At 42.9% G+C, this 22,607-nt stretch overlaps 1 protein-coding gene across 1 annotated transcript in view; it reads right to left on the bottom strand.

Moving 5' to 3' along the window:
- Nucleotides 1–22,607, bottom strand: part of bpnt2 (3'(2'), 5'-bisphosphate nucleotidase 2) — a 66,939-nt gene that overhangs the window by 25,445 nt on the left and 18,887 nt on the right. The window contains exons 2-3 of the mRNA XM_072556573.1: nt 13,538–13,700; nt 1,552–1,647 (exon numbers count right to left, since the gene is read on the bottom strand). Of these exons, the coding sequence (XP_072412674.1) occupies nt 1,552–1,647; nt 13,538–13,700 (259 nt within the window). The remainder of the gene's footprint in view (nt 1–1,551; nt 1,648–13,537; nt 13,701–22,607) is intronic.

Raw genomic sequence — 22,607 nt, 5'->3', positions numbered from 1 at the left:
GCTGCCTCCATTCCATGCTTACTTTTTCAATCCTGACTCCCACCCACCCTCAGAGGATCCCTTCTCCTGTCTCCAACATACTTCGTCCTCTCGGAACTCCTTCCCTCCATGCTGGCCTCTTACCCTTCCTCGACCTCTTTATCTCCAACTGCTGTCGTGACATTGACCACCTCAACCTGTCCACTCCTCTCACCCACTAACTTTTCACCCTCACAATGCGCAGTCCACCAGGCCCTCCACTCCAAACTCAACCTCATCATCAAATCACCTGACAAGGGTGGGGGGGCACAGTGGGAATATGGCACACTGACCTCTACCTCACCGAAGCCAGCACCAACTCACTGACACCGCCCCCTTGACCACAACCTTACCTCCCATCACCAAACCATCATCTCCCACACCATTCACAACCTCATCACCTGAGGGGATCTCGCATCCACAGGCTTCAACCTCAGTTCTCCAACCCCACACCACCCAGTTCTACATCTTACTCAAAATCCACAAACCTAACTGCCCCTGTTGTCCTATTGTCTCTCCCTGCTCTTGCCCCACTGAATGCATCTCCTCACATCTCAACATGCCCCACATACATCCAGGAGACTACCCACACCCTCCAATGCCTCCATGACTTTTGATTGCCGCTCCCCAATACCTCATCTTCACCATGGACATCCAATCCCTGCATATGTCCATGCCCCACGGCGAAGACCTACCAGCCCTCCATTTTTACCTCTCCTGCTGATCTAACCAGTCCCCCTCCACTGACATGATCATTCAATTGGTGGAACTGGTCCTCACCCTTAATGTCTCCAACTTGCAGACCATTTCAGGGAATGTATCTGGGACATTCGCACCAAACAACCCCACCCGGAGGAAACCCACACAGACACGAGGAGAATGTGCACACTCCACACAGACAGTTGCCCGAGGCTGGAATCAAACCCGGGTCCCTGGCACTGTGAGGCTGCAGTGCTAACCACTGAGCCACCGTGCCAAACCTGTGCGTACTGCCTGACCTGCTGTACTTTCCTAACGCCACTCGTTTTGACTCTGATTCTCCAGCATCTGCAATCCTCACTTTCTCCTCAACACTGAATTCTTTGCAGGTGGGCCACCATGACTCCCATAAAACCCAGTCCTGGAAATCTGAAGTTCTAGGTCTTTGGATTTGCAGGGCTGGGTATTGTCCCAAAGCTGTGCTCCTGACTCAGGAGAGAACGTTAGACTAATGTGTTTTATGGTGAAATGTAGATTGATTTTAATCTAGCATCTGTTTTGACTTTAGCAATGGTAAATTCTAGGCTCCATAGTTATACAATATGAGTCTCAGCTTTCCTTGGTTTTCTCATTGAGTTTTAGATTAGATTAGATTACTTACAGTGTGGAAACAGGCCCTTCGGCCCAACAAAGTTCTGAGGAGAAAGCCAAGGAAAGCTACTGAAGTGCATAATCTACATATATCAGAATAAATACATAACAATTCAAATGGTATTTTTCTTAACAACTTTCTTTCTATCACATGAACTAATTTCTTTTATTTCAATAACTTACCTGTGTATTTTGAAAAGGGTTTATGTATAACTCCAATGATTGGCTTTCCATGTACAGCTATACACACCATAGTGGTTACATAATTTTTCAGATCCTCTGTGAAATACAAAAGATGCAGAGCTGTAAACTGAAATATCAAAAGTAATTTAAAAAAGAAGAGAAATGCATTCACTGTTCAATGTGATTTTATCTTAATGTATCAAAACATTATCGATGGCTAATAAATTGTACAACATCACAGATTTATTTAAAAGTACAATTATTCATGTTTATCATAGCATCTTGCCAAATTAATTCCTTCACATATTGAAATGACACCCATTAGAGCATGTCTGAAATAAAAGACAATTAGTCAAAGAAAAAAGAGATGGAGGAGATTTTATAATATTCCACCATGTTTTGCAAATTGATCACGGAACATCTCTGGAACACCAATCAGGGATTATTTTATTATGCATTTTGTTCAATAATTGTGGTGGTGGCTCATAACATATTGTTATTTGGGAACAATATGTGGAGGAGAAATTGGCATTAGTTTTCAGTTCAGAGCACTTTTTTTTTAAGTTCTGTCTTTTAAAAATAAGGACAGAAAGTCATTTTGAACAGTGAGTTCAAAACTATGTTCACAAAAGGTTATGTGACTTTACCTAAAGTAAAAGTATGTTGCATAGGGAGAAAATTGTTCAGGTGTTTGCTGAACTGGGTTTTGTGACCCAGAGAAAAAGAGAAGGGGCAAGAAAAAGATTCATGCAGAGAGAAGAGTTCATTAAAGCAGAGATGCTGTTGTTAGCAGCCTCCAGGCAGTCGGGGCTGGGGAAGAGGTCTTGATAAGGGCAGCATGTTAATCGTTAGCAATGCTGCCTCACAGTGCCAGGAGGCTGGTTTGATTCCAGCTTCGGTTGACTATCTGTGTGAAGTTTGCACGTTCTTCTTGCGTCTGCTTGGGTTTCCTCCAGGTGCTCTGATTTCCTCCCATAGTCCAAAGATGTGCAGAATCTGTGGACTGGTCATGTTCAATTACTCAATGCCCACGGATATGCAGGTTAGTTGGATTAGCCAACGAATTGTAGGGTTACAGGGACAGAGTAGGCTGGGCGGGTTTAGGTGGGATGTTCTTTGGCGAAAGTGAGGACTGCAGATGCTGGAGACTAGAGCTGAGTGTGTGGTGTTGGAAAAGCACAGCAAATCAGGCAGCATCCAAGGAGCAGGAAAATCAACATTTCGGACAAAGACCCTTCACCAGGAATGAGGCTGGGAGCCTTGGGGGCAGAGTGATAAATGGGAGGGGAGTGGGGTTGGGGGAAGGTATCTGAGAGTGTGATAGGTGGATGGAGGTGTGGGTAAAGGTGATGGGTCAGAGGGGAGAGTGGAGTGGAGAGGTGGGAAGGACGTTGGACAGGTAGGGCAGGTCATGAGGGCAGTGTTGAGCTGGAAGGTTGGAACTGGAATAAGGTAGGGGGAGGGAAATAACAAAACTGGTGAAATCCACATTGATGCCAGGGGGTTGGAGGGTCCTGAGGTGGAAGATAAGGCGTTCTTCCTCCAGGCATGGTGAGGAACTGGCGATGGAGGAGGCCCAAGACCTGCATGCCCCCAGCAAAGTGGGAGGGGGAATAGAAGTGTTCAGCCATGGGGCGGTGGGGTTAGTTGGTGCGGGTGTCTCGGAAATGTTCTCTAGAGCGCTCTGCGAGCAGGCATCCTGTCTCCATGTGTAGAGGAGACCGCATTGGGAGCAACAGATATAGTAAATGACATGTATGGAAGTGCAGGTAAAACTTTGATTAACATGGAAGGCTCCTTTGGGGCCTTTAGATGGAGGTGAGGAGGGAGATGTGGACGCAGGATTTGCAATTCCTGCAATGGCAGGGGACGGTGCCGAGAGGGGAGGGTGGATTGTAAGGGGGCATGGAATGAACGGAGGGAACGTTCTTTACAGAAAGCGGATAGGAGTGAGGAGGGAAATATATCTCTGGTGGTGGGGTCCGTTTGTAGGTGGCAGAAATGGGGGAGGATGATGCAATGTACATGGAGGATGGTGGGTGGAAGGTGAGGACCGCGGGAGGGGGGTCTGTCCTTTTGCGGTTGGAAGGGTGGGATTCGAGGGCGGAGGTGTGGGATGTGAATGAGATGCACTGGAGAGCATCATCAACTACGTGGGAGGGGAAATTGTGGTCTTTAAAGAAGGAGGCCATCTGGTATGTTCTGGGGTGGAACTGGTCCTTCTGGGAGCAGATGTGGGAGAGGCGGAGGAATTGGGAATAAGGGATAGCATTTTTACAAGAGGCAGGGTGGGAGGTGGTGTAATCCAGGTAGCTGTGGGAGTTGGTGGGTTTGTAGAAAATGTCATTGTTGAGTTGGTCACTGTTGATGGAGAGGGGAGGGAGGGGTCAGGGTGGAATGTGTTGGTAAAGTTGATGAACTGTTTGACCTCCTCGTGGGAGCACGAGGTGGCACTGATACAGTCATCAATGTAGCAGAGGAAAAAGTGTAACTGTGGAAGATAGACTATTCTGTGGAGCTGACAAAGATACAGGCATAGCTGGGACCCATGCGGGAGCCCATGGCTACCCCTTTCATCTGGAGGAAGTGGGAGGATTTGAAAGAAAAATTATTAAGGGTGAGGACAGTTCAACCAAACGAATGAATGTGTCAGTGGAAGGGTACTGGTGGGGACGTCGGGAGAGGAAGAAACGGAGGGCTTGGAGGCCCTGGTCATGGCAGATGGAGGTGTAGCGGGACTGGATGTCCATGGTGAAGATGAGGTGTTGGAGGCCAAGGAAACTGAAGTCTAGGAGGAGGTGGAGGGCGTGGGTGGTATCCCAAACTTATGTGGGGAGTTCCTGGATGGGGCGGGGGGGGTGTGGAGAAAGAGGGGGAATAGGAAAATATCAAGGTATATAGAGATGAATTCGGTGGGGCAGGAGGAGGCTGAGATGATAGGTTGGCCGGGGTAGTCAGGCTTGTGGATCTCGAGTAGAAGTTCATTGGAAGATCAGTATGGACTCAATGAGCTGAATGGCCTGCTTCCACAGTGTAGAGATTCTATGAATTTATAAGAAAGTTGTAGAAACAGAAAGCAACATAAGTGTCAGACAGGGAGACATCCTATAAAGTTGCTAAAGGTATGAGATTAGGGAATTCACGTTAATTAATAAGTGAGCTGGGTTAGCAGCTTGAGTTAAAGGTCTCAGGAGAAATATAACCAAAGAAAACAGCTACAAGTAAATGCACCGAATCTTGCCTAAAGGAAACTGTTTACACCCGTCAGACAAGTAAGAAGCTTTCACACATATTAGGGGTTACATTTCAATGGAATTTGAGTGTCTGCAGCACACTGCTGAGATAAAAGGGATGGACCTTTCCTTCTGATTTTTGTAATGAGATCATTTCAATAATTCTTGTATGGTGTAATTTAGTTTGTGGTTTTCTTTTGTATAATCAACTTTTATGTTCTGTCCTTAACAGTATGTTAATAGTATTTTGAGTGTACGTTCAGAGACCGACCTCATGATAAACAAGAAAAAGCTTAATATCTATCTAGCAGGTTTCATTCTGGGATTTGATTTGTCCAGTATTACCATCAGCTGGCATCATAACAAAAGGATAGTTTGTGAAACTTTAGGGGAGCAACACCACAGTAGTTCAAAGGTCTTCCATCATGACCTTATGCAAGGTCATTCGAGCTAAGCAATGAATGCAGGTGACACTTGTTATGGATCAGGCCAGACCCCCTCACAATATTTCAAGAAAGTAGCCCGGACTCTAACTTTGCTAGCTGTTTTAAGCAGGTGTGCAGTGGATATCCCAGGAGAGATGCAGCTGGTCAAAGCACTTAGCTTCAAACAAAACAGAATTTATTTACAAGGTTACCGAATGAAACAAACAAAAGAGAACAGAATACAGAGTAACTGAACCTATCCAACAGATTATCCCAACTTAATGATGCTGTTCTAAATACTTGTAACAATTCCCATAAACACCCCTTGGCACAAAAGGGTGAAATCAAACACAGGCTGTCACAGGAGAGTGAGAGTGAGAGTGAGAGTGAGAGTGATGGCAGCATGGAACACCCTCTTCCACGCAGCTGTTTCTGAGATCAGCAGCCTCAAACTAACTGCTTTCAGTGAAAAGCCAGACAGCCAAAACCTAACCAGAGAAAAGCTGAACTGGGAGAAGTGGCCACTCCTCATTCATTGTACAGTGTTTTTTTTAACCTTGAAAGTGTTTTGCCTGAGGCAGTATCTGTTAGCTACAACCAATCTGGCCCTAAAATCCATCCAAACCAGACTTTTCAGAATCACTGTTTTTATGACCTCCCTGAAAAAAGCGCCAAGGACAGTATAACCTTGTTAAAGGAGCAGAATCATCACGCACTCATCCCAAGAATGAATTTAGAAAGAAACAAAGGCACTCAAATAAAGAGGTTATTTTTGATCAGTGTAACTTAATACATAGCCATCAATAATGAAATCATTGAGTTTTTTAAGGCATAAAGTAATAAATTGGATAATTCTAATTTAATTTCTACAGATAGACTTTCAAGTCTTGTTGTTGGGTTTTGCTTTATTTTAAACTCCATTTAAATATACCTGAGTGAATTTCACATGTTGTTTCTGCCACATGACAACATCTAGAGTGTTTATGGAAACAAATCACATCCTACATAAACTTTCTATTCTGTTGGGAACTGGGTTTTTACGTTTTTAAAGCATAACGGGTGAACAGCCCTTTGTCTATGAAAGACTACTATTGACTCAGAACACTCTGATGGTACTTACTGTAACCACAGCATCAGAACTTTACAAAATCAGGTCACACAGCAATCAAATAATAGATATATTTAAAGGAAATAATCTCCGTACTGACTAGTTCCATTTGAATTAAACCCCAATAGTGTAGCCACTCTCTTCATTATTTCAATGAGTCAGTTCTCTATTTGACTGATTCACAGCACTGTTAATCTGCTGATGAGAGTGCTTGTTTTACATTGGCCTCTCTCCAGCGTATGGTTTCAAAGAACAAATATTACTAATAAACTACAAGTGAAGAAGCATGTTAGTAAAGTTAGGTCATGTCAGATTCAAGGTGAACATGCCAATTGGATACATAATTGGCATAACAACAGGAGACAGAGAGTGGTGGTGGAGGGGTGCTTTTCGGACTGGAGGCCTGTGACCAGCAGTGTTCCACAGGGATCGGTTCTGGGTCCTCTTCTGTTTGTCATTTATATAAATGACTTGGATGAGAATATAGAAGGCATGGTTAGTAAGTTTGCGGACGACACCAAATTTGGTGGCATAGTAGACAGTGAAGAAGGTTCTAAGACTACAAAGGGAACTTGATCAAATAGGGCAATGGGCTGAAAAATGGCAGATGGAATTCAATCTGGCTAAATGCAAGGTACAACAAACAAAGATAGGGCTTACACAATTAATGGTAGGGCTTTGTGCTGTGTTTTAGAACAGAGGGACCTAGGGGTTTGGGTACATAATTCTTTGAAGTTTGTGACACATATAAACGGGGTGATTGAAAAGGTATTTTGCCTTCATTGCTCAGTCCTTTGAGTATAGGAGTTGGGAAGTCATGTTAAGGTTGTACAGGACATTGGTGACGCCTCTTCTGGAATATTGTGTCCAGTTCTGGTTGCCCAGTTATAGGAAGGATATTATTAAGCTGGACAGGGTGCAGAAGAGATGTACCAGAATGCTATCAGATATGGAATGTTTGAGTTATAAAGAAAGGTGGAGAGGCTGGGATATTTTTCCACAAGAGAGGAAGAGATTAAAAGGCAACCTTACGTAAGTTTCTAAAATAATAAAGGGTAAAATAGAGTTAATGCTAATTGTCTTTTCCCCAGAATGGGGGATTTCAAGACTAGGGGGCAATTTTATAAGGTGAGAGAAGAGAGATTTAAAAAAAGACATGATAGCCAATTTGTTTACACAGAGGGTGGTTCATGTGTGGAATGAATTTCCTGAGGAAGTGACGTATGTGGGCACAATTACAACATTCAAAAGACATTTGGATAAGTACATGGATAAAAAAGGTTTGGAGGGCTATGGGTCCGGAGCAGGCAGGTGGGACTAATTTAGTTTGGGATTATATTCAGCATGGACAGGTTAAACTGAAGGGTTAAATTCCATGCCATATGAGTCTATAAGTATTATCAATATATTTGCCTTACATATACATAAAAGGGGCTTTTTTGGAAATATAGTACAGGGAGAAATACAACAATATTCCATTTTACCTAAATCACTTAGAAATCGATATCTAAATAAAGCAGAGCCACACCTCTGAGAAAAGAACATCAAAACAGCTTATCCCCTATTTTCAATTCAACTGACATCTATGATGAGTTTAATGAATAAAGAGTTGCACCAAGTAGAAATTAGCATCTTTCAATTTCTATCAGTTTTCAATGCTTTCTTTTTCTGTCTTTTTTGCACTTGTACTTCCTGGCTTTAGATCAAAGACTACCAGTCATCTTCCGGTCCTGCATCTTCACAACAAGAAACACCCTTTCAGCATCCACCCTGTCAAGTCCTCTCAGAATCTTCCACATTCCAACAAGATCATTCCCTTTTATTCTAAACCTGGTGGATGTATTCCAGCCTGTCAAACTTTTCCTCATGAGAAGACACCCTAGTGGAATAACACCGTGGTGCTAGAGAATGATGAAAAGGCAGGGTTGCATGCCAATTAAAATGGAAAGGGTACGAGAAGGTGCTGGAACAAATTTTGAAATATTCTGAAATAACTCCACAAAGGCTGGTAGCCTGTCACCAAATCACCCATTATTTATACGCGTATAGTACGTAACACTGACCCAGCTAGCTCAGAGACGGCTCCTAGAGTGAGCAGAACCCCTGACACTCTAGTTTATATCTGTCAGCCAGGAGTCTCTGATTGGCGCTGTTATCCTAGTCCAATCAAGGAACTCATATACTATAAGGTCCATCTGCCTGACCTCATTCCAATCACTACATTCCTCCCCATCTAAGCCCTGGGATGTAGACCCGTTTGTTTTCCGATAGCTTCTGCTGGTGTGTTTCAGCACCAGGTTCGGTTTCTCCGACCCTGCCTCGGATACTGGCAGGCATGTATTGGACCATTGCCTACCATTTGTGCCCAGAGCTCCGGGGAAGAAATTCATCTCCTTCAGGTGGTTAATGGTGTCAAGGCTGCAATATCTGCCATGTCTATCGTGTCCTCATAGGTTTCCTTGACACTAGATGAAGGGGGAGGACCCCTGACAGCCTTGCGAGATGTTCTGAGGAGACCGGTATGTTTTGCTCTTGTCCTGTATGCAAATTTTCTGCTTCCATGGGATCCACATGCTTGTTTGGGACTGCCTCACCTTCCCAAACTTTGTATGTCATGGGACTTGACCTCGTGGTGACCTCATCCCTCTTACCCATGCAGGGCCATTCCTGTGATTTCAACACCAAACTTCAATCCCTGAAGTAAACTACCTCTTGTGCTTAGAGGAGTCTTGTGTCCAGCACTGGCTTTCTTGATGCCATTTCCCCCTCCTCCGAGGTTTGAAAACATCAGGTTTAATTGGGTGCAGACTTCTCCCCATTAGCTGTCTGCTCGAGCTATACTTGCAGTTGCATGAGGATGGTCCGATAATCAAATATGAACTGGAACAGTTTCGTAAAGAGCGAAGCTGTAGGCTGCTTCTTTAAGTCTTCCTGCAAAATTTGGACTGCTCTTTCTGCTAGACCATTGGACGTTGAATGCCATTCGACTTTAGAAAATACTCAAATTCCCTTCTGGAAAATGATGTCCTGCTATCTGTGATAAACACCTCTAAGTCCATGTATTGCAAAAGATGCTTGAACATTTCAATGGTAATCCCCATGTTCATCTGATATGCACATCCAAACCACTTTGAATTGTGATCCACAATAACTAAGCACATAGAGCCCATGGAAATCGACATGTAACCATGTCCAGGGTTTACCTGCCATTCCCACAAATGTGGGGGAACTGCTGGGAGTCCTTGTTGGCTCTCTGAGCACTGCCCCATCAATGTAGCTATGTTGGCATCCAATCCTGGGCACCAGAATTAGCTTCCCATCAACATCTTCATTTGGAAGCTCCTGGATGACCTCTGGTGGAGTTCATCCTAAACCTGGAGGCAACTTTTGCTCAGGATAATCACTCTTGCTCTCCATAATAAAATGTTATCCCCCACGGTGATCTGATCTCGCCAGGTCCAGAAAGGTTTCGATTCTGGTTGTGATGCCCCTTTTGTTTCCCCCATCACCACCAACTGTTTTAGTTTCACCAGGATGGATATTTGTGTGTCCATTGTCTGATATTGTCAGCAGTGACTGAAGGGTATCGAGAAAGTTCAAAACCAGAACAGACTCTTCGCATGGCGCCACCATTGATGATGTATCCACCAATGGGAAGTGGTTCAGGGGGCCCATATTTGCCACTTGGTCTCCTAGACAATGTTCCAACTTGTAATTGTATGCACTCAGAATAAGAGCCCACCACCGAATTTGACCAGAAGCTGTAGGCAGCAATGCCCTGTCCTCCTTGAGTAGCCCTAGCAGGGGTTTGTGGTCTGTTCCAATTACAAATTTGCATCCATAAAGGTATTAGTCAAACGTTCTCACACTAAAGATGGCGACCAAACTTTCCTTCTGTATCTGTATTTTCGTTTGGTGCAAGCCAAAGTCCAGGAAGCATATGTTATAGGCTGTTCCTCTCCACCCGGCCACCAGTGAACCAACACTATCTCAATACTGTACAGGGAGGCATTGCGTATCAGTACCACATCTCACTTGGGATTACAGTGTGCCATCACCATCGACGATGATAGCTGCTTCTTCACTTTCCTTAAGGATACATCTTGGTTACGAGATCATTTCAAGGCTGACCCTTTTTCAATAGCAGGTGTAAGAGTGCCAGAATGAAGGCCAGGTTACGTATGAACTTTCTGTAATAATTCACCAACCCAAGGAAAGACTGAAAACTCAGGTACAGACATGGGAACCAGGATACCTTTGATTGTCCTCACTTTAACTTGCAACAGGTGTAACCTGATTCTGTATCCCAAGTAGAATATTCAGGCTGCCTCGACTGCATATATTTCCTTAATAGGACATGCACCTGCCTTAGAGGAATATATAAGGTCTGTGTCCAAATTCTTATTGTGTTCTGTATTGGTCTTCCCAGTGATTAGCACGTCATCCAGATAAATGGCGGCCTGGGGTAGACCTTGTAAAATGTTTGCCATTGTCCACTGGAAAATAGCACAGGCTGATGATACCCCAAAAGACAATCTCATATATTGGTACAAACCTTTGTGGGTATTAATTGTAACATAACTCTCAGCATCCTCATCTAGTCGCGATTGCAGGTACTGATGGCTCATGTCCAGTTTTGTGAAGAACAGCACCCCCTACTAGTTTTGTGTGTAAGTCCCCTATGCAAGGGAATGTGTTTTTATCCAGCTCTGAAAAGCAGTTTATCATTTGTTCAAAATCCCCATAATGGTTAACCAACCCTTTAGGCTTCACAATCGGTATAACCAGTGCTGCCCATTCCACAGACTGGACTGGTTTGATGATGGTAGAATTGGAATTAGAATCACTGTCACATATACTCAATGAGTACCGTGAAAAGTTTATACATTGCCACTTATAGCGCTGACTTCGGGACAAAAGTAACTAGGTACAGCTTCTCTAGTTACAAGATCTTAGACAATCGAGCTATAAAATGTCCAGCATCACAGAAATAAAACTTCAGAACAACAGACCATGCTGACACCTAGCTTCTAAACTACACTGCAGCCTGGGTCCACACTGATCCAGGCTCCACCCTGAGGACCAGGATGCTGAGAGATCATATCAAACTGCCATGCCAGACTGAGAAGATGCTGTGCCGGGAAGGCCAGCACGCCAGACGGGTTGGCCACCATGCCATAACAAGAGTTCGTCATGCCACGCCAGGCGATCTTAGTGAGAGGCCAAGAGGCTGCTACAATAGGTGGGGAGGCCGCCACACCAGGACTGTTGTGCCAGGCCAGGCGAGGAGGTCGCCACAACAAACTGGGAGGCCGCTGCACCACACTAAGAGTCATTGCCGGAGGCTTGGAGTGAAGAAGAAAGAAAAGGGCACTAAGAGGAAGAAAAAGAAGAAAAGAAGAAGAATGGCTGAGCTGATAAGCTCCAGCTAGAGTGTCCTACTCCACTGCCATCTTGGCTTACACCGAAGTTAGTACAGGGTGGTCCTTGTAGAATCATGAAATTGCTTCCTGATCAACATGTAAGGTAGGCTTGGCTCCTTTGATAGCCCCTATACCGTACTGAAAAACATCTGGTATTTAATTAGGACTTCATTCAGGCAGCCATTTACCAAAAGATAAATGTTCAACCAATCAAGTTGAACCTTTCTCAACCAATTTCACCCCATCAGCCTTGGGCTTGAGCTTTTTACTACAATCAGTGGGAACTGAACCAGCTGCTTTTCTTTATAGACCGGAAGTTGTACCCTTAATCTGTAAAGGTTCCCCAATCTAGCCAAGGTCTTATGCAAACTCAAGGTTTGAGTCCAGAGCGAATTTTGGTAAAGACTGTTTTGCAATCACTGATACAATCGCACCAGTATCAACCTCCATTAGAACTGGGTGACTATTTAACCAGATGTTTATTTTGATTGGTTCTGATTTAGATGTTGCGAAGCAATTTAATTGTTAAAAACCAATTGTAGGGTGACATTCCAGGGTCTGCACTCTCCTGACTACCGGCCAATGACGCCTTTTACTCAGTTTAGGTCCAGTGGGACTCTTTTGCCTTCTCAAGTCCACATACCAGCAGCAACTACAATGGCCAGCTGCCCTAGATCCCTAGAGCGGGATTGAATGAGTCAAGTGTCATCATGTGGGCGGCATGGTGGCACAGTGGTTAGCACTGCTGTCTCACCGCCAGTGACCCGAGTTCAATTCCCGCCTCAGACAACTGTCTGTGTGGTGTTTGCGCATTCTCCCAGTGTCTACGTGGGTTTCCTCCGGGTGCTCCAGTTTCCTCCCACAGTCCAAAAATGTGCAGGTCAGGTGAATTGGCCATGCTAAATTGCCCGTAGTGTTAGGTGCATTAATCAGAGGAAGATGGGTCTGAGTGGGTTGCTCTTCAGAGGGTCGGTGTGGACTTGTTGGGCCTAAGGGCCTGTTTCCACACTGCAAGTAATCTTAAAAAAAAGTGTTCAAAATAGTGGCATGATGCCAGAAATGCTTACCCAACTCAAAGATGACTGTTACAGGTGAATTTCATCCGGGGTGTGCTATTCTCTCATTGCTGCTGAAATAACACCATGAAGGCTGGTATCCCATCTACAAGTCATTCTTTATTCACACATGCATTGTACCCAACACTGGTCCAGCTAGCTCAGAGCTGGTACCTGGAGTGAGCAGAACCCCTGGCAATGCTGTTTATATCCATCAGCTAGGACTCCCTGATTGGACCAGGTTACCAGCCCCAATTAGGGAACTCACCTTCTATAAAGTCCATCTGGCTGACCTCATTCCAATAACTACATATCCATAAAAAGATTTGCTTATTTGGGCATTTGATGCCTGTATACACACATTTAACATGCCGTGATTACTGTTGAATGCTCTTGAGAGTTTTCACAAATTTAACAAGCTGCGCTCACTTTTGAATGCTTGACTTCTCGAACATAATCATCTACAATCAGGAATCATTCCAAATTACACCATTTAATGTCATTGACGCCTGCTAATGTTTTAAGCATTTTACAATGTGATCAAATGCTCAGTTTCTTTCTGGTACGGAGATTAGGGTAAATCTGATTTTCTTTCTAATAGTTATTTTAAAACAAGCTTGCAGGTTTAATTCCAACAGCTATTAATAACTTCATATCAAATGTGCAAGTTGACATAATAATACCAATAATAATAATAATGTATGAACATTGCATATGCCAAAGAATGATGACTAATACTCACCTGTATATTCCTGAGTTGCATCCAATGGATCAATCCATATTGTTACTGCTTTCGTTGGTACCATTCTGGCATTGCCAATGCTTTCTTGGATTAAAGTAGGGATTTCATAATTCCATGTAAGGCTTTTGTCTACTTCAGAGTTGTCATGTTCCTCTGAAATCAGCTGACAAAACAGAATTAATAAAATGGAATTAAAACTCAGCTCAAGGAATTTGGAGAAGACTTGTAGCTCAGGTTGTACATTTGTTTGAGCTGGTAGATTTGTTCTCAGATGTTTCGTCACCATTCTCGGTAACATCATCAGTGAGTGTCTGGTGAAGTGCTGGTGTTCTGTCCCACTTGCTAATTATCTGACTTGGTTTGTTGTGATGGGTGATATCACTTCCGGTTCTTTTTCTGAAAGGTTGGTAAATGGGTTAATGGAGTTTCAGTTTGAATGCCAGTCCTCAAGGAATTCCTGTGTGTGAGACTTTATTTAGCCTGTGCCAGGATGGATGTATTGTCCCAGTCAAACTGGATGACACCTTTGTCATCACGAAACACAACAAATTAGAAGAAACCCACAAACACATAAACAACATCCTCATCAGTATAAAGTTCACCAAAGAGGAAGAGAACAATAAAGACTCCCCTTCTCAGAACGCAAAGTCAATGGAGAGCTACAGACCAATGTCGACAGGAAAGCTACACACACTGAATGGATACTCAACTACAGGAGCAATCATCCCAACACCTACAACAGAGCTGCATGAGGATATCATTTAAATGAGCCACAACACACTGCTGCCACCAGGAACGAAGAGAAGCCGAGAAAAAACACCTGTACAATGTATTCAGGAGTAACGGGTACCCGATAAACGCAGTCCACCGATTCCTACATCACAAACCTAAATAAGAAGACACAACATGCCCAGAAACTCTCACCACCCTGCCATACATTAAAGACATCTCGGAAGTGACGACCAGACTACACCAGCCCCTTGGCATCATGGTAGCCCATAAACCTACCACCAATTGAAAGAACTCCTGATGAATTTAAAGGACCCCATACCAACAACCAGCAGAACGAACGTCACATACAAAATACCTTGCAAGGACTGCAACAAACATTACATTGGACAGACAGGCAGGAAACTACTAGCCACCAGGATTCATGAACACCAACTAGCCACCAAAAGACATGGCCAGCGATCACTAACATCCATACGCTTGATGAAGAGGGACACCATTTTGCTGGGACAATACATCCATCCTGGGACAGGCTAAACAAAGACATGCACAGGAATTCCTGGAGGCCTGGCGTTCAAACCGAAACTCCATCAACAAACACATCGATTTCGACATCATTTACCAACCTCTCAGAAAAAGAACTGGAAGTGATATCACCCACCACAACAGACCAAGAGACATAAATAGCAAGTAGGACAGAACACCAGCACTTCACCGGAGGCGCACTGAAACATGGTGACAAAATGTCTGAGAACTAATCTTCTAGCTCAGTAAGCAAATTTACAACTTGATCAGCTTAAGGAACAAAATAATTACAGAACTGAAGTTAAGTATTTTAGAGAACATCTTTTCAAAGTCTATTGTAGGATGAATTCCTTTCTGGCAACAGCTGACAACAGTCAACAAAACAGAATAAAGATTCAGGATCAGCTTTCACAGTACCACACAATGACCATCTCCAACCACAAAGAAGCTAACCATTTCCCCCTGATAACTAATGGCATCTATGATCACTTAATTGTCCACTAGAATTATGCCAGAGGTTATTATTGACCAGAAATTCATCCAGAGCAGCCACATCAATGCTTTGTCAACAAGAGGAGGGGGAAGTGGTGACATAGTGGTGATGTCACTGGACGAATAATAGGACTTAGTCTTGCAGTGAGTAATTTAGCTCCTGACTCCTGAAAGTCTGTCCACCATCCACAAAGCAAAAGTCAGAAGTATGAAGTAGTACACTCTGGTTGCCTGGATGAGTACAGACGTGACAACAGTCAAAAAGCCTCATGCCATTCAGGACAATACATGCCATTTAACTGGCACCCTATCCACGATCTTAAACCTTCTTAAGATCTTAAACATACACTCCCTCCTTGACAAGTTTATTGTGTGCCATCTACAAAGTACACTGTGATCTCTGCTACCAAGAAGGAAAAAGACAGCAGATGAGAGAGTGGTTGTGGTTGTAGGGTGAGAGGGGGAAAAACTGGATGGGAACAGGCTAGGAGCTTGCAATGCAGAATTCCAATTCCTCCTGACTCCTCATTCTTGTAAGTATACTGTTCAAAACATATTTGTCTGATGACTCTACCTTTAGAGACAACCAGTGCAATCACATGTAAACCACAGTACAGCCTTAGTCTCCTCTTTAGCATTTCAATAACACCTGTTCCAGACATGATTCCCAAAAGTCTCATTGATGCCTATATCTATAACATTCTTCAAGTTCAAAAAGTGTTCATATATGCTAACCATCATCGATGGTTTTCATTCACCCATTTCATTTGTTTTCTAATAGCATTGTAGGTATACATAACACCACCAGGAATGCAGTGGTTTAATAATAAGACAGTTCATCATCATCTTCATAAAGAAAACCAGAAATGGGCAATAAATTCTGGTCCAGTTGATGATGCCCACATCCAAAGAATAATAATTTTTCGAAAGTGGTGCAACAACATCAGATTTGCAGATCAAAGCATCACCAGACGGCACCAAGAAAATACTCAGAAACGCAACATTTGTTCCCACCCTTCTAGTAATGAGAGAGAAGATTCACACGACGTGAAAAAAGCAAACAATGGTAGGAGAAACAGAACTAATGTCCAATGAATAAAAATCCATAGTTACCCTGTCGGGATGGTTTTCTGCAAACCTATTTGATATATAAACTCCTATCCTTTTTATTTTAATATGAAGCAGGTTTCAAAACCATTCCCACTTTGCAATATTTTATGCCTCTCTTGATTAACTTTCTTTCTTCTAATAAAGAAACTGCCTTGAGGCAAAGATGACTTGAGAATGTCTTGCTGATTAAAACTGCCAGCAGCAGTTTATTGCTGCTAAATTAACAGATTTGAAATTTAGAATGCTCCCACAGTGCCTGATTGGATGGCACACCCAGTGAATGAAATATGAGGCCTTTATGTTAACTGACTACTGACAACATGCTGCTGCAAGCAAGTTCAGTCAATGAGCCTCCTGTTATTACCTTTGTTTCACTCAAGACAGGTTTGTGCTAAAATGTGCCAGGAGCAGCTTGCTTTGCCACTGAGCAGCCAATTAAATAGGTGACTTCACTGCGGTTTACAACATATTTTCAAATCAAATAAATTTTGAAATTCCCATCACTTTTGGGACTTGCAGTGACTAAGTAACCCAGCTTCCAGTGAAGAAAAGACAATTATCTTGAACTCCAGGTGCATCATGAAGGTTGAAGGATTAGATCATAAAGCAGTTAATGAAGATGACCACTTATCCAATCCCAATTCATTTGCCCAGAACAAACAAAAGAGGCTTCTTACTTTTTTAATTGCAAGCTTTTGCTTCCCAGAAACACCTTCCATCTATTGAGCAACTGTTTTGAAGACATTTTGCTATGAATCATAAGAATTGCTTCTATGAGGTTGAACCTTTGTGTCTTGTCCTGCAGTCATTATTTAACAAATTGCAGTGATTTGAATGCACATCTTTTAGATTGTGTTTGCTGACAGCAGCACACATACATTATGCCCTGCTTTATTTTGTGCATGCGTATGTAAGCAGGTTGAGGATTGCGGTCTGGGGAAAGGGGGTGACTAGGACCAGTGGAAGATTGGAGATAGGCAACCAGGAAGGGGGAGAGAGGGAGACTGGGAGGTGGGTAGAAGGAGAGATTGGGACTCAGAATCTAGGGGAAGATGGGGACCCGGGGACTGCATCTGACCTCAAGTAAAACAGGAGGGAGGAATGGTGGGCAGTTAGAGGGAGCAGGGAAGTGTGAGGGAAGTGTCAAAAAAGTGTGAAAGAAGGCAAACAGAGGGCCTTAAAACTCCTGGGCCTCCTTATACCCCCTACTCCGCTGGCACCAATCACACCCTCTATAGCAGTATGTACTATATGAAACCATTTCTGGTTGCTTTTTGATGCTAGAAAGTCAATTATTTCAGTCTTTCTTCCAAATTTCATGTCAACATTATGAATCAGCCTTACAGCTCTTCTCTGAGCTGTTTCTTGGAGTGCATTTTTTTCTTTATATCTCATAACCAAATAGATCCAAATGTAGTGTGAAAGTTGCATTCTGCACTTCAAACATAATGTCCTTGATTCTGACGTTTTCTGATACAGCTACATGGTGGTATTTTCAGCTTGTCTTATTAGCAGTTGATCTGCACTGTGTGGATATATTCAGAACTGAATGCACTACCCCAAGATCTTTGAATTCTCCAAATTTGTCCCACATCATTCAGCTATTCTGTCACAGAGGGTGAGAATAAATTGGGAATGGAGTATGGTCGAACATGGTTATTAGAACAAAATAAACAGCAGTATTATTAGGAAGTGTCCCAGAGAAAACTGATTTTAAAGATAGAAGGATAAGTTAAATTAAAATGAAAAATTGTTTTAGCATCATATTTCAGAGGGTTTGTTCACACAAGAGTAACACTGATCCAAAACCAACTCAATACTAAGACTTTATGAAGAGGCTTCTCAAAAAATTAGACAAAGAAATGGACAGAGAACGCAACAAACTTCATCTGATTAGCAAAATACTCCCAATATTCATTTAATTTCAATGTTGAGGGAATGTGGCATCTTAATTCTGGTATATGAACAATGGTTGTAAACTCTTCTGAGTGCTTTCACACATTTGATTGTTTTATGCTGCAACATTAAACTACTTTTTTAAACATATTAACCACTGCAGCAACCTAAATGGAGTTCTTTAATGGCATTTCAAGAAAGCCACCTGTCTCTCTGGAACTCTGAAACATAAAAAGGTCACCAGCAGACAGCCATCATCAAACATGCTCAAAGCACTCTCCTCAGAGCCAGTGTGTTCAATAACTAGGCAAAGTAAAAAGATTTTGCTAGTTCCCAATAGCAAATAGCACCTTCTGGAAATGAAAACACACTGTAAAACAGCCATTTGTGAGCACTTTCTACATTAATGTTAAGCCAACACAACGTTACAATCTCCCAAATCACAGGAGACTCCAAAGAACTTTGGGACAGAGAATCCATCGCTTACAGTCATAACCTTTAAAAAAAAATTCCTTACTGCTTTTCTCTACAAACTAGATCTTAAGAGATGTGACAGTACAAGGGTATTGTATTTAATGGCCTACTCCTGCTCCTACTTTCTATGTTACCATTTCCTGACATCCATTAAAACATAAAACGAGGAACAGCAGTGGGCAATTCTGTCCCTTGAGCCTGCTCTGCCATTTGATACAATGATGACTGATCTCATCTCAGCCTCAGCTTCACTTTCCTGCCCACTCTCCATAACCTTTCAATCCATGAGGAATTAAAATTCTCTTTCGCTCCTCCTTAAATTTACTCAATATCTCAGCATTCACTGCACTCTAGGGTAGTAAATTCCAGTTTCACGACCCTTTGACAGAAATACTTCCATCTTATCTGTTTTAAATCTGCTACCCCTTATCCTAAAACTATGACCTCAACTGCCCAACAGGAAATATCTTTTCTAAATCGACCTTTAGCATCTTAAACACTTCAATTAGATTGCCTCTCATTCTTCTAACTCCAGACTGTAAATTACCCAATCTCTCATCATAAGACAATTCCCTCATCTGTGGAATCCATCTACTGAACCTTGTCTGAACTACTTTCAATAAAACTACATCCCTCCTCAAATAAGGGAACCAAAATTGTACACAATACCCTAGGTGGGGTCTCACTAATGGCCATGGACAGATGCAACAACACTTCCTTAATTTTATACACTATTCATTTAGCAATAAGCATTCAAATTCCATTTCTCTTTCTTATTACCTGCTGTACCTGCATACTCGCTTTCTGCTGATTCATGCATATGGTCACCCAGATGCCTCTGCATCAAAGCACTCTGAAATTTCTCTCAATTTAGATAAGAAGTTGCTTTTCTATTCCTCTGACCAAAATGGATAACCTCACACTTATCCATGTTAAAATTCATCTTACAAATTTTGGCTCACTCACCTAATCTATACATATCTGTTTGTCAATTTCTGATTTCTTCATTCCAACTTACTCTGCCAACTATTTATTGTCATCGGCTATTATGTTTTCTATCCCAGCATCCAAGTCGTTGATATGGATTGTAAATAGCTAGGGCCCAAGGACTGAATCTTATTGCACTAGTTACATCGTGCTAACCAGAAACAGACCTATCTATCCTGACTTTCTGCTGGTGAGCAAATCTTCTATCCAAGCTAATATATTACCCCAAACCCAGGTGATCTTACTTTGTGTATTAACCTTTTATACATCTTATAGAACATTGAACAATGCAGTGCAGAACAGGCCCTTCGGCCCTCAATGTTGTGTCGACCTGTGAACTATTCTCAACTCGTCCCCCTACGCTATCGCATCATCATCCATGTGCTTATCTAAGGATTGTTTAAATCTCCTGAGTTGACTAAATTAGCAGGTAGGGCATTCCATGCCCTTACCACTCTCTGCGTAAAGAACCTGCCTCTGATGTCTGTTTTAAATCTATCACCCCTCAATTTGTAGTTATGTCCCCCTCATACAAGCTGACATCATCATCCTAGGAAAAAGACTTTCACTGTCTACCTTATCTAATCCTCTGATCATCTCGTTATGTCTCTATCAAATCCCCTCTGAGCCGCCTTCTTTCCAATGAGAACAGACCCAAGTCTCTCAGCCTTTCCTCATAAGACCTTCCTTCCAGACCAGACAACATCCCGATAAATCTCCTCTGTACCTTTTCCAATGCTTCCACATCCTTCCCGAAATATGGTGACCAGAACTGTACACAATATTCCAAGTGTGGCTGCACCAGCATTTTGTATAGTTGCAGCATGATATTGCAGCTCCGGAACTCAATCCCTCTACGAATGAAACCTAACACACAATTTGCCTTCTTAACAGCACTATCCACCTGGGTGGCAACTTTCAGGGATCTATGTGCATGGACCCCAAGATCCCTCTGTACATCCACACTACCAAGAATCTTTCCATTGACACAGTACTCTGCCTTCCTATTATTCTTCCCAAAGTGCATCACCTCACATTTATCTGCAGTGAACTCCATTTGCCAACTCTCAGCCCAATTCTGCAACCGGACTCCAGGCTGAATATTTTCCATCAACCACCACTTGCTGCCTTCTTTCAGAAAGCCAGTTTCTAATCCAAACTACTAAATCACCCTCAATTCCATGCCTCCGCATTTTCTCCAACAGCCTACCATGTGGAACCTTATCAAAGGCTTTACTGAAGTCCATGTATTCCACGTCAACTGCCCTACCCTCATCTACATGTTTGGTCACCTTCTCAAAAAACTCAATGAGGTTTGAGAGACTCAACCTGCCCTTAATGAAACCATGTTGACTATTTGAAATCAAATTGTTGCTTGCGAGATGATTATAAATCTTATCTCTTATAATCCTTTCCAAAACCTTTTCGACAATAGAAATAAGGCTCACTGGTCTATAATTACCTGGGTCATCTCTACTGCCCTTCTTGAACAAGGACACAGCATTTGTAATCCTCCAGTCCTCTGGTACTAAACCTGTAGACAATGATGATTCAAGTATGAAAGCCAAAGCTATCTCCTCCCTAGTTTCCCAGAGAATCCTCGGATAAATCCCATCCCGCCCAGGGACTTGTCTATTTTCACTCCTTCTTGAATTGATAACACCTGTGCGTAACTAACCTCGATCCTTTCTAGTCTAATATCTCATACCTCAGTCTTCTCCTCTACAATACCCTCCTTTTCCTGAGTGAACACCGATGAGAAATGTTCGTTTAGCACCTCTCCGATTTCCACAGGGTCCACACTCAACTTCCCACTTCTGTCTTTGACTGGCCCTATTCCTACCCTCGTCATCCTTTTATTCCTCACATACCTATAGAAAGCTGATCTGTAACTCTCCATTGCCTCATCTGAACCATCTTGCCTCATCCTTCTGCTTAACAAGTGATTCAATTTATGTAGTAAACCACGGTTCCCTTACCTTATCACTTCCTCCCTACCTGACAGGCACATACCTATCAAGGACACACAATATCTGTTCCTTAAACCAGCTCCACATTTCCATTGTCTGCATCCCCTGCATTTTGCTATTCCATTGTATGCATCCTAATTCTTGCCTAATCGCATTATAATTGCCCTTGCCCCATCAATAACTCTTGATCTGTGGCATGTTCCTATCCCTTTCTATCACTCAACTAAACGTAACTGAATTATGGTCACTCTCTCCAAAGTGCTCACCTACAACTAAACCAAATACCTGGCCTGGATCACTACCAAGCACCAGATCCAGTGTGGCCTCCCCTCTTGTCGGCCCTTCAACATACTGTGTCAGGAAACCCTCCTGTGCACATTGGTACAAAAACTGATCCATCCGACGTCCTAGAGTTATAGCATTTCCAGTCAATGTTGGGGAGGTTAAAGTCCCCCATAATGACCACCCTATTCCTTTCACTCCTACCTAGGATAATTTTGCCAATCCTCTCCTCTACCTCCCTGGAAATCTGTGGAGGCCTATAAAAAACTCCAAGCAGTGTGACTTCTCCTCTCCTGTTTCTAACCTCAGCCCAGACTACCTCAGTGGACGAGTCCTCGTCAAAAGTTCTCTCAGCCACCGTTATAGGATCCTTGACTAACAAGGCCACGCCTCCCCCTCTTTTACCACCTTGCCTGTTCTTAATGAAAGATCCAAACCCTGGAACCTGCAACATTCATTCCTCACCCTGCTCTATCCATGTCTCCGAAATGGCCACAACATCGAAGTCCCAGGTACCTATCCACGTTGGAAACTCACCTACCTTATTTTGGATATTTCTGGCATTGAAGTAGACACACTTCAAACCAGTTTGCTGTCTGTCAGCA

The sequence above is a fragment of the Chiloscyllium punctatum genome, chromosome 37 (genome assembly GCF_047496795.1).
Source record: "Chiloscyllium punctatum isolate Juve2018m chromosome 37, sChiPun1.3, whole genome shotgun sequence".
In the NCBI taxonomy this organism is placed as follows: Eukaryota; Metazoa; Chordata; class Chondrichthyes; order Orectolobiformes; family Hemiscylliidae; genus Chiloscyllium; species Chiloscyllium punctatum.
The sequence above is the reverse complement of the archived record's forward strand: the minus strand, read 5'-3'. Positions and strand labels throughout refer to the sequence as shown.